The following is a 13,297-nucleotide window of genomic DNA, read 5'->3' on the forward strand; positions in this document are numbered from 1 at the left end:
GTGAACCTTGTGGTTGAATGAAGTGTTACCATATTTAGAGCTAATGTTAGCATGCTAACATGCTAAACTAAGATGGTGAACGTGGTAAACATCAGCATGTTAGCATTGTTTATTGTTGGAAGGTTAGCATGCTGATGTTAGCATCAGTGATGGAATGTAAATAAGTACATTTACTCAAGTACTGTACTTAAGTAAGATTTTGAGGTACTTGTATTTTACTTGAGTAGTAGTCTGCCTAATACCAGAGTAGAAATACTCTGTTACAAATGTTAAAGTCCTGCAAGTACATTCATCCCTTTAATGTTACAGAGTGGAGCTGATTTAGATGACTTCAGTGTGCTGTGTAGCTAAATCTATGATGAAAAACATCTTATCTTATTAGTGATTGTATTAAACCTGAATCTGCAAAGTGACTACTGTTGGCTAATAGATGTAGTTGAGTAACAAGCACCATATTTCCCTGTGAGATGTGGAGTAGAAGTGCAAAGTAGCAAAAACTGTAAATACTGAAGTGAAGTGGAGGCAGCCTGTAGCTGAGCTCAGCAGTATACCAACACTATGAAGTCACAGATACCGAGCTCTGCTCCGTGCACGACACCAGTCAAGTTTCCAGCAATTGTTTACAGACAGATTATAATTCACAAAATCACAAGTTTACATACAAATTCAATAAATTGACGGCTTCTTTAAACAACCTGGAAATTCAGGAAGAATGTATCAAGGCTTTAGAAGACTGACGTACCTGTGGATGTGTTTTACAGAACGGACTGCTGCACAGAACACTTGGCATCGTGAGGAGGGAAATAAAGAGGATATATTAAAGCAACATCTCAAGACTTCAGCCAGGAAGTTAAAGCTTGGTCGCAAATGGGTCCTCCATATGGAAACAGACCTCATGCATACTTCTCAATCTGTAGGAACATTTGTTAATGACAACAAAGTGGAGGTTGTGTCCCGTCACAAAGCCCTGACCTTTTTATTTCCTTTAAAGGTGATGCTACAAAGAGTGTGTAAACCTCTGACCCACTGGAAACACCATGACAGGAATAAAACATGAAGTAAATCTTTCTCTGTGTAATTATTCTAACGCTCACGTTCTTAAATAAAGCACCGTGTTCCTCACTGACATGAGACCTGGCATGTTTTCCAGGAGAGGAACGTGAATACGTCTGACTCCAAATGTGAAAACTTCTGACTCGACTGGAGCTCAAAGCCACTTCACACATCCACTCAGTCCTGACTGAAGGTCTGATCAGGTGGCACGAGTGAAAACATGCTGTCATGAATCTGATATTACATCATGCGTGCAGTTCACAGCCTGACTCATCCGGCTGTGAATTAACAGGATGTGACGACTGCAGCGGACTCCAGCCTCACATGTCGACGACAACACGTCTGTTATTGTTCATTTCACATTGACTTTATGTTTCTGCCCACAACTCACCTCAAAGTGTGTTTTTATGTGTGAGGGGAACGACGTCACGCTGAGGCAGGCGTGAACGGTGACACAAGATCAGGTCGCCTGGTGAAGGAAACAGTGTCGGTCCATTTAGTTCTGTCCAGTCAGTTCGGTCCGTTCAGTTCGGTCCAGTCAGTTCGGTCCAGTCAGTGTGCCTCCTCCTCACATCCACACAGAGCCGGAATGTAACTGAGTACATTTACTCGAGTTTTGTACTTAAGTACAGTTTTGAGGTACTTTACTTTAGTATCTCCGTTCTCTGCTACTTCATTCTGCTGCTGCTGCACTCTGGAGGCAAATATTTAACTTTTTACTCGCTGCGATTAAAGGTGCAATATGTCAGAATTTTAATTACACTGTGAGGGAATGTTTTTTCATTCTGATGTCTGTGTGTTGTGTTGCAGAGATATTTACTGAAGTTAGCATGCTAACAGTTAGCACAGTGCTAACATTGTAAACACTCCGACCTCCCAGTCCGGACCACTAGATGTTCTGCTAACTAAGCTAACTAGCTAACAGCAGCTAAAGTTAGCAGCAGTTAGCTGTTACTCCGGTGACATGCTGACCCCTGTTTGTTTTGAGTATGACTACAGCGGCTGGCCACTTCTTACATATTGCACCTTTAATTGGTAACTTTAGTTACTAGTTACTTTGCAGACTGGAGGATGAATCAGAGCCAAAGCGGAACATTTTTAAATTAAGTCTGAAAATCAGAAAAATGTTTTTTGGTTTACCCATTGTTGACAGAATACAGTAAATATATGTATAATGTACTCTTACTTGTAGTGTTGATACTTAATTACATTTAATATCAGATACTTTGAGACTTTGACTCTAGTACTACTCATGTGGGTGATATATTAACTGGATATCTTTACTTTGACTCAAGTATACTCAGGTTTAGCTTTCAAACCCACCAGCTTTTAATGTTCAGAGCGTTTAGTTCAGCTGAGTTTATTGAAGAAGGAACAATGTGATTAATAAAACAGTGATATCAGAGATGAAGCAGTAACTTCTTTCAAATCACTCATTAAACCCATTTTACAGATGTGCTGATGTGAAGTCGCTCTTATAAACTGACTTTTCATCTTTCTATCTTTTTATTCTTTTTACTGTTCTCAGTCTATTTACCTGTTTTTAATTCCTCTGTGATGTCGTCTTCTTTTACCGCTTTTGTTATTTTTAATGTATTTATTGTCCTTTATTCTTTTTACTGCTGTCTTTTTGTCTGATCTTTGGTTAATCTCTTTACTTGCACTCCCTCTTCCCTGTGATTATGTCTGTACTCGTACTTGTAATGACTCATATTTGTGTTTTTACATTTTCTGTTCTGCCGTCTTGTTTAACTCACCTCAGACGAGGCTTCCTTGTGTTTGGCTCGACTGTTGACTGTTTATTCTGTAATATTGTCTTCCTGAGCTTCCTGCTTTTGCTCGTTTCAGAACGCTGCTGCTCGAGTCCCAACAAGGACCAAGAAAGTAGATCACATCACAGTTCTCAGATCTGTACACGGGCTTCCTGTCTGCCAAAGAAGAGACCTAAAACTCCTGCTGTTGGTTTATAGACCTGGATGGTTTCTGATCTGCTGCTACGTTCTGATCCGTCCGGACCTCTGAGGTCGTCAGGTTCAGGTCTGCTCTCAGTCCCAAGAGTCAAACTAAACATGGAGAAGCAGCGTTCAGTTATTATGAACCGAACATCTGGAACAAACTCCCAGAACCCTGCAGGTCCCCCCGGCTCACCTCTTTAGATCCAGTCTGAAGACCTTTCTGCTTCACAGCCTGTCACTGAAGCACTTTAAGGCTTTGAGCTGCACGCTGACTTTTATTTTCTAGTCTTGTCTCTTTTAAACCTTTTCTATTATGCTTACTTTCCTATCTCTTAACTTGTTTTTCATGTATTTTAATGTAATTTTTAATGTATTTTAATGTAATTGTATGTCGCTATGAGCACTTTGAGTTGCCTCGTGTCTGAATTGTGCTAAACAAAAAAAACTTGCCTTGTTTGTCAAAGTACTCTGTAAACTCTAGGTGCTGTATAAATAAAGTGTATTATTATTATTATTATTATTATTATTATTATTATTATTGTTACTATTATGAGTGTAAATGGGGATGAAACAGAAGAGCTCAGGCCTGCAGCTGTTAAACCAGTGCTGACATTTATACAGCGAACAAGTGAGCGCTGACACGAACATGGATTAATCTTCCATTGCTGTGACTGGTGACTAAAAGAGAGCCTGTCCAGATACAGTAATAGATTTTATTTGTACTCAGTTACATTCCACCACTTCATCAGGTCAGACACCCTGAAGCCACTGAGGCAGCAGAGAACAGGCCGTGTCACCTGTCCTCCTCCTGCTCCTGCTCCTCCTGCTCCTCCTGCTCCAAGTGCAACAGTGCGGCAGCTCCTGCAGCCAGCGGCCCAACATGGAGCCTGAGCAGCGGCGGACTGAGGGCGGACGGACCGGTCCCGGTCCCGGTACCGAGAAGGAGAGCAGAGAAGAAAACACAACAAACTGCTCCGCTCCTCTGCTGAGTTTCATGGCGTGTGTGTGCGTGTGTGTGTGCGTGTGTGTGTGCCCACTTTCTCTCCATAGAGTTTCACTGAGTTTACATCCGGGTTTTTTCCCTAGGCAATGGGAGCCGCAGCACCGCCGTTCCTTAGGCAAAGTGAAATAAATTCGCCGCACCGACACAAAAAGTAGTCCGCTTTGCGAACACATTTTCTGCGCGCGTCGCGCCGCTGATCGGTTCGATTTAACGAACTTTAACAACAACACGAACAAATATCCACCGCTTTGTCGCGGATTGACGCGGTCCAGCGGGACGGGTACGTAGTTTTCGTGCCCCTTCCTCCAGCTCCGCGGCGCAGGGATCTGTGCTGTGCTGCGGCTGAGCTGAATGAGATTGAAGAAGAGTTCTTCTTGTTTTGTAGCTTCAGTTTCTCTGTTTTTACACAAATTTACCAAAACTAAATATAAAATACAGCAACAAAATAAAGCTCTGCGGGAAGGAGTGGGCCGGACCGGTTCTCTGCTGTTATTCCACCGTGGATCGGCTTCTTATAGATATATATTTAATTAATCTGGAGGAGGACTGCTGCTGAGTAAGTGCACATTGGGCTTTTTAATTTCATAACTTTAATTTTCTCTGTTGTCAAACTTCACCTGTGCTCAGCTCGGTGCCGTGTCCGTGTGTGGGCCGCTGTGTGCGAGCAGGTGTGCGGGCTGCAGCCGGTGCTGGTCCGGTTCTGCCGTGTTCCTCTGTGTTTCTGTGTGTTTAGCTGGTGTGTTTCTTATTCTAGGAGTTGATATTCTGGAGGACAAGGGGCCGAGATAACTTGGACCCAGCGACGCCTGCTCGGTGTCAGAATTGTGAAAGATGGCGTCTTGTGGGACTGTTCCCGGTGCGGGCGGGTTCGTGTCCGCGGCCGGTTCGTCTCGCAGCGCCGCTAACGAGCTGATTATTTGTGTTTGATGTAAGTTATCAGCGCGCTGCTCGTTAGCCCCGCAGCTAGCTGTTAGCATTAGCGGCTACAGCTAACGATCCACTTGTTCTCGGCAACATCTCGCAGCCTCAGACGGAGCAATGTCGGCGGCGAGGCTCGGTTCGGATGGTTTTTACTAACAGTGAAAAACATTTCGGTGCCGAGGATCCGGTCGGACACGATAGTTGGCCGTGTTGAGAGGACGAGCCGAGGCAGCCCGATGAATTTATACGAGCATCCAGACGGCCATGGTGGCTTAATAAGACGGTTATAAAACATTAATTTCTCCGCCGGAACAAAAACACTTTCCGGGCTCTGGACTCCGCAGCAGCCGCTCTCAGCCTCAAACCTCCATTTTAGCTTCATTTCTGGGTTTTTCGGGGCCTCTGCAGCGGCGTGTGGTGCTGATGGAAGTTTATCCGGACAACTTCGTGTCCCACCCGGGGAGCAATTACTCCCATTAACCGGCGGCGGGTCCGCGGTGCCGGGCCGCGGGGCTCCGGAGCACCGGGGGCGGGTCCACGGTGCCGGGCCGCGGGGCTCCGGAGCACCGGGGGCGGGTCCGCGGTGCCGGGCCGCGGGGCTCCGGAGCACCGGGGGCGGGTCCGCGGTGCCGGGCCGCGGGGCTCCGGAGCACCGGGGGCGGCCCGGCTGCCTGGTGTCGGTGATGGAGGTCGGGCTCATGATGTAACCGGACCGGACCTGTCGGTGTTTACACATGGCTGCAGTTTGATTCGGTTTCTCTGGTCAGGAAGTACTTTGACCCAAAGTACTGCACTGAAGTACAACTTTGAGGTACTTATACTCCAACATTTCAGTTTTCCGCTGCTTCCGTTGAGATGTTGGACTTTAACTTTCACTGCTGCAGTTACTCATAAAGTGTGAAGTGATGAGAGATCAAAGGAGCCGTGTGCTGCAGACTATAATATCAGTCTGTACAATATTAATGAGTCATAACACAAACTCAGGAACATGTTCTGTCCATCAGTGAGGAAACCAGCTGCTCACAGTGAAGCTGGAGAGGTGGCAGGGTCCGCCACATAAACAAAGTCACACAGCATCAACTGTGTTGTCCTTTAAGGTCAGTTTGTTTATTCAGTCATGAAAACAAAGAGTTTGTTTATTTAATCAGCCAATGAGGATCTTTCTCTGCTCATTAACATTTCTTCAGCAGATCCACAGACAGTCAAAGACTAAATGCTGCAGGTGTTGCAGAGGTATCCACTGATATCTACATGCTAACCAGCTAGCCCCGGGCCTCAGAAGGTTTCAATACATTTTTTAACACATTTTAAATAATTGTCTAAAGCTGAAAGTATCCAATACTTTACCAAAAGTCAGCAGAGTCCCTGATAACACAGTGGGTTTGTATCAGCACTTTGGCTTTCCTTCTCTCCCATTAATCTCGTGACGACCCCTCAGATGTCTGTGCTGACCCTGTGGAGGGGCCCGGCCCGGCCCGGCCCGGCCCGCAGGCGGGGAGCCACCGGGCTGAACTCTAACTGTGTGTAAAGTAGTTCAAAGTGTCTCCACCTGCAGCAGCTCCAGCCGTAACACGCTGCTCTGACATCGATCCATCAGTGTCAGTAATCAGTGTTATATAGAAATAGTGTTTACTGCACAGTACGTACTTATACTGCATGAATACTGCTCTACTTTACTATGTGACGCTTACTTCTGTACGTTTAATACTAATACTGTAACTACATTAAATGGATAATACTTTATGTACTTTTATTACTTTTACTTTAACTGCATGAAGCTGATAATACTTACGTACTATTCCTGCTGATACTTTAAGTACAAGAAGCTGGTACTTATGTACTTTGACTGCTGGAAAGTTGGTACCACTTTACTTTAATCCCCTCACTAATCCTCAGTATATAAACATGTAATAAATGCTCAGTAACAGACTGTAATGTAGTTATATGCAGTATTTGTCTTTGTTAACTAGAACTCCTGTGAACTGTGTTTGCTGTTAACAGATAATAATTGTCAATAAAGTAAAACACAACTGTAATCATATAAAATATGTCTTCGAAGGAGACGTAAAATCGCTGACAAATACTGTAAATTAATCTGCTTAAAACTACATTAGAATAGTGTGTAACACGTTATAACCATGTGTTATAAAGCTGAACTGAAGCGTTAGCAGGACGTCTGTAGCAGCAGCTGAACTACAGGACAATAAGTTGATGTAAAAACAAGTTGGGAGGAAACTTACAGTATAAAACCTCGAGCACATGCACCAGCTAACGACTCGTGTTAAAGCATCGAAGTATAAATAGTCAAATCTACTCATTTGTTTTATTTAACCAGAAGTTCAGATTAAGAATCTTTCTTTCGAGCGCTGGAATAGTGAGGCGGTTTAAAGCCGACACGTCCTCGTAACTAAACGACCAAGAAGGCGAATTGTCAGCGACAAGACACGTAAATATGGGTCGTAGTAAGCTGCTTTCACATGCGAACTTCTTGTTTAACGCTCGACTATTTGGTCATGTAGTTTTTGGTAGATTCAGCTTTTGGTAGTGATCTAATTTGAGGACCATAATATACTTTGAAAAAGACAAAATCATAATATTTATATTATATATAATCTTTTTATATTAAAATGAAGTAAAAGAGTGAAGTTTCACTGCTCAGTGAAAGTACCACTTTTTTGCATTATGACTTCGGTACTTGAGTTAATGTAATGATGAAAACTGAAGTCTTCACTTTCCTAGTTTACATTTTCAAAAAATCATATTTACATGATTTTTCATGGCGGGCTGCCAGCTGCTGTCATCAAAGATTGTTACAAGGTACAAGAAGCCTCACTCTGTACAGTCAGAGCGGACTGAGTGTTTCTGTAGTCCACACAACTCCAGCAGAGTGAGATGTCTCCTCTCGAGCTGATCGCTTCTTGTATCAATAATTAAAGATGATCAGCTTTATAGTTCTGAATCAGGACTTCAGTATTTGGATCAAGTGACGTGAAAATAATGTCAGATTTAGACGACTAGAAAAATATGGGAAACTATTGAGTGGCTGGTAAAATGTAAACATTCACTAGCTGTTGGATATAAAAGTCATTTATGCACCCTGGTGCCAGATACATATTTAATCAACACTGAGCTAAATATTCAGTATATTAAGGTTCAGACCTGCTATCGGCGGTCACTCAGTGTTAAAGGACTCGAGTGGGACGTCCCCACAGATAACAGAAATACCTCCACATGAAGAGAGGCGGAGTATCTGAACACCGCACGCTGCGAAAATGAAGTCTAATTAATTAACAAGAGAATTAACACATTGTGTACAACCAAGTTTTGTCTTTAACAATACTTTGATTTAACTATAAATGAAGCAGCCACTGTTTGTTGTGTAAGGAAAGCCAATTAATTATGTTAATTAATGTGTTATGTTCAGGGGTCACTTGAGGATTAACAAGAGCTGCTGTATGTTTGATAGTAAATCCGTGTCAGTCAAGTTTAAAGAGGAGTCTCCTGGATTATATCTGTTCAGGAATCTGTAGATGAGTCATGGATGGATGTGTTAAGTTAAACACAAATGGACTTTGAAATTAGTTTGGTTTATTAGTAAATGTTAAGTGTAGCACGACCGATACTTGATTTTTTGGGCCGATACTGACATTATGAAGCAAAATATTTTGATATCCATATATCGGCCGATAAACACACATTTTTTACAGTGATCCCTCAAATGTGGTCATTAAACACTTTATTTTAGAGTTTAACAGTTAACTTTATTGTCTAAAATGACATCAGTGTACTGAAACTGACTGAGCGTCTGGAAATTTAATAACTCTCAAGTTATCCCGAACTCTTTTTAAGAAGAGTTTTCACATCAGCACGTATCGGCCAACATGATGCATCTGTGAGAGGCCCAGATCGGTCAATGATATCAGCGTCAGTGTCACAAGAGGTTTGAGTATGCTGTGTTTTGAAAGATGAATTTGTTTATTTATATCGAGAAAAGGATATTGAACCTTTTTACCCACTGATGGGCGTAAAGATGATGGATATTTGATACGTGTGATGTTTCTGATTGAACAGTTTTATCTATCAGTAAATATATTTAGTACTTTGAAGAAAAGGATGATTGTAACCAGTAAATAAGCGACAGTTTGAAGGCCAAACTTGTCAAAATGATTAAAAATAAGTTTAGTATAGTGCAACCAGCAGTGATATAACAGCAGGTCAGAACAAGCCCAAGATGACCCAGTGTTGTGTCAGCGTTCAATGGTGGAATGGGACTCTGAACAGTTACTCAACTACTCAGTACTTTACTTGAGTGTTTCTATATTTATCCTCGTATGTTTCAGACACACAGAAGCACGAACAGTAAAGTTCTCTCATGTATCAGAAGAGTTAAAGGTCTCTTTATGAAACATCAGGCTGGTGGTTTAAAGTCTGACTGCTTCATCCACAGTTTGTTAGTTATGACTTTGTTTAGGGATCACATTTTAGGAGTTTATTATACTTTGAAAGAAGCAAAGTACTAATATGTACAATACTGATATCTCTCTGTAGTTCTACAATTACATTTTAAGAGATAAATACGTTTCAGAGGCAAATGTTGTAGTTTTTATGGAAGTGATCCTGTTGATGTACATGTAGAGGCGTCATCACTGAGTCACACTGACTTTGGTTGAGGTGTTTCTATAGGTGGCATATTTAATATTAGATCACCTTTACTGAACCCACGCAGGGACACTCAAGTGTCCGTAAAAGACAGTAGAGAAGTTATAATGTAGATTTAGTCTTTATAGAAAATAAACCAGGCTGTAGTGCACTGACTCAACAGGAACATCATGAGTGAGTAAAATCATTGAGTTCAGTTTTGATTTCTCTTTCTCTGTTGTTGTTAGATTGTTAGTTTTCTGCTTATTGTGTGCGCTGCCTGTTTTTTTCTTTGTGTTGTGCTGTCGCATTTTCCCAAATTATGTTAAATTATTTTTGCTGTTGGGGCGTCGTTGTGTAAGTCTGATGGCTTCTTGGACTCTCCTGACACAACTCTTATTTATTCATTATCTGGATTTCATTCAATCCAATGTGTGTGCAAATAAGATAAAATAATTTTAAAATAATAAATTCATTTTGTGTCCATTGATTAATTAATTGTTGCAGCTCTGATATAAATATTTGTTAACGATGCCGTCCAGGAATACTGAGGAGACTCCTGACAGTTGAGTTCAAGGCTCAGATTATTTCTCCACACTGCACTCACATCCTCATCGACCCACACTGATTTTAAAAACACAGAAAAGACATACATACAAACTTGAGTAGAGTAGTAGAGGAGGAGAGTTGAGTATCACAGAAAGAAAACGTCTGATTTAGTTAATATTTGCATAAAAACACTTTTATAGAATCAGAATTTGTGTAAAAGAAATAAATGTTTGGTACAGAAGAGCTGAAGATAAATATTTTTTGTAGTTTTGTGCTCTTAAATGTTTTCTCGTTATAATTTCTTCTGACCGGCTCTGTGTGTAACAGTGTGTGTTTGTTGTGTTTTACAGGGCAGCGCTGAGGGGTGGAGTCCAGTCCCACAGCCAGGTGGTGAGTCCTGTCACCTGACGTAGTCTCGCAATAACAATCAGAGAATTAAAAGTTACATGTAACTTCAGTCATAGTAATCACTTCATGGTAATCATCAAGTTACACTGAACCTGTTTTAGGTTGATAACAATAAAGTGATTGGCTGCGCTAAATACCAAATCATCATGACATACATTTAATAATGAATTATATTTAATCTACCTCTAGTGAAGTTACATTCAAACTTTTTTTACTGAAACTACTTTTCAAGATAAAACCTGTAAATAAACATCAGTTAAATCCACTTCTTCATGTTCAAGTTTAATAATAATAAGAAGAAGAAAGTTAAGTTATTGTCAACCTTTTTGGTTTTACAGACATTTTTGTTGGTAAAGACACAAATCAACTGTTTCGTTGAATAAATTCACAAATATGTGTTTGAACTTCGTTACAGATACACGTACACTGTGTAAAGTCAGTAATAAGGAAATAATCCAACAATATTAAAGTAACCTGCAATAATTTTACATTTTGTTTATAAGACACATTCACATTTTATTAAATTTAAATGTTTCAGATGATAACAGTATTACAGTGTTTTAATTTAAAGTAATAATATGGTTGATTAACTAACAATACATATAGATCCAATAATGTGTGTTAAATCAACACTGTCAGTAATAAGTCAGTAATAATGCAGTAATTGAACAATAAAGAATTGAAATAACTCAAAACCCATTTTATTTAAGTGCTCATTCACCTGTTGGTACAATATGTGGAACTTATTTAAATTGGTAATAAAAGTTACATATAATGTGTTTTACTTTTTTTAATTAAGTAAAGACAAACTCAGTAACAATCTGCATCTTTTCACCTTTATTGTAATTAGTTTGTCCCACTTAATGTAACTTGTTTTAGTACAACAAACAACTAATGTAATAAATCAGAAATATTCACCTCATGTAACTTGTTTCAGGACAATAAGTTACTTTAAATGTGCTTTAATAATGGAGTTAAGTTACTTGTAACACGATAGCGTTTGATAATGTATGATGACGTCATAATTATCAAAATCATTTCCAACCTGTTTAGTTCATACAGCAACTTTCACTGTTTACAGCTCTCCTATGGGAGTGAAGTTACATGTAAGAAGCCTAACAACAGTTTAATGATAAAGGCTGTGTTCAGTGAATTTAATTTAAATGTTTTTGTGGTTTGTTTTGTTTCAGCGGCACTTTAATGCTTCAGTTGGATGGTTTTCCTACTGGAGACGGTGTTAAGGTAAAAGTTACTGATTACTGTAATGAATGTCGTGTATTTACTCTTTACAACACTGAGGGAAAATACACAGCTCGAGTCAGTTTGGACCAAAAGTTGATGTGGTGTTGTGTTTGTGATGATGCGGCGGTCGGACCTCCTGTGACCTTGTTTGACCTTGAGGGGAAGTATTACTGTCAGCATCACACAGGAAGTCCTTCTACGGCTGTACCTTGTGTTGCTATGACAACAGCCGGGACCCCAGCCTGAGGATTTGTGTTGAACCGTGTGTGTGTGTGTGTGTGTGTGTGTGTGTGTGTGTGTGTGTGTGTGCGCAGGCTGATCGATCGGCTGGCAGACTGACTGGATCCATGATGGAATTACAGACGTTACAGGAGGCTCTGAAGGTGGAGATCCAGATCCATCAGGTACGCTTTGTTTCCAGGTTACTGGGTCAGTGGGTTAGGAGAGTTAGTCCATTTAGGAAACACATAGTATAAAAAAAACAACTTTATTGTCACACCAGCATGTTTCATAAAACGCATAGAAGAAGAACATTTAAATAAGACCAGCGATCATATACGAACACATTGATATTAGATAAAGATAAAAACAATACAAACAGGAAATTCAATAAAAAGAAGGAGAGCAAGAGAAAACTACATAAATAACACATTTGGACACATTACTGCCTCCAGGAAATGAACTTACAGATAAAAACAAAATCTAAAATGTTTCTCTCTTTGTTTCTGAGAGCGTTGACAGTAGCACCTCTTCTGTTTGACTTCTTTGCGAATAAGAGAAGAAAATAAGAATGAAATCTGAAGTTACTTTAAAGCTCAGGTTTGTAGGTCAGTACCTCTGTTTTTGTACCCGTGTCCGATGGCTGGTTTGCAAGATAACACAAAAACTACTGAATGGTTTTCCACCATCTCAGATGGAGGACGAGCCTCAGCCCAGAATAGACCCCTTTAACTTTTGGTGTGGATCCAGATAAAAGGGACAGATCCAGGAATTTCTTTCTCGCTGTCTTTATCATTGTGAGATGGAGCCTTTTCCTGTTTAATTTCTCAGGGAATAATTCATGGATCTTGATGAAAAAAACAGAATTAAAACATTTCTGGAGGCAATGAGGAAAATTTAATCAGACAGAGATACAAAAGTAAAATACCAAATGAAAATGAAATAAAATACCAACAATAATATCAAACTAAAATAATGTTCCAATGTTGGCAACAATAAAGATGTGTTCATGTTGGAGAATGTGATAGTTATAGTCCTGCAGACGGACCCTCCTGCTCTGACGAGTCCTTCACACGTGTTATTTCTAGCTTTAGCTTTCAGATCGTTTACTGTATGTGTTAATGTGTTGTAGTTCCTAGCTTTGGCCAGCAGGTGTCACTATGATCTGTATTTTTCTGACTCTCTCGTCTTCTTCTGCAGAAACTGGTTGCCCAGATGAAGCAGGACCCTCAGGTAAACCCAGCAGGTGTTTGTGTGACTGAAATCATAGATGTATTAATGACTATACCTTCTCACGCACAATTTACAT

General features: G+C 40.5%; 1 protein-coding gene across 4 annotated transcripts in view; it reads left to right on the forward strand.

Moving 5' to 3' along the window:
* Positions 1 to 4,393: 4,393 nt before the first annotated feature.
* phf21ab (PHD finger protein 21Ab) overlaps positions 4,394 to 13,297 on the forward strand; it is a 31,772-nt gene continuing 22,868 nt past the window's right edge. For all 4 annotated transcript variants that reach the window (XM_073471872.1, XM_073471873.1, XM_073471874.1 and 1 more), the window contains exons 1-5: positions 4,394 to 4,567; positions 10,470 to 10,509; positions 11,718 to 11,769; positions 12,084 to 12,173; positions 13,189 to 13,221. In XM_073471872.1, the coding sequence (XP_073327973.1) occupies positions 11,728 to 11,769; positions 12,084 to 12,173; positions 13,189 to 13,221 (165 nt within the window). In that variant the 5' untranslated portion in view covers positions 4,394 to 4,567; positions 10,470 to 10,509; positions 11,718 to 11,727. The remainder of the gene's footprint in view (positions 4,568 to 10,469; positions 10,510 to 11,717; positions 11,770 to 12,083; positions 12,174 to 13,188; positions 13,222 to 13,297) is intronic.

The sequence above is a fragment of the Pagrus major genome, chromosome 8 (assembly GCF_040436345.1).
Source record: "Pagrus major chromosome 8, Pma_NU_1.0".
Lineage (NCBI taxonomy): Eukaryota > Metazoa > Chordata > Actinopteri > Spariformes > Sparidae > Pagrus > Pagrus major.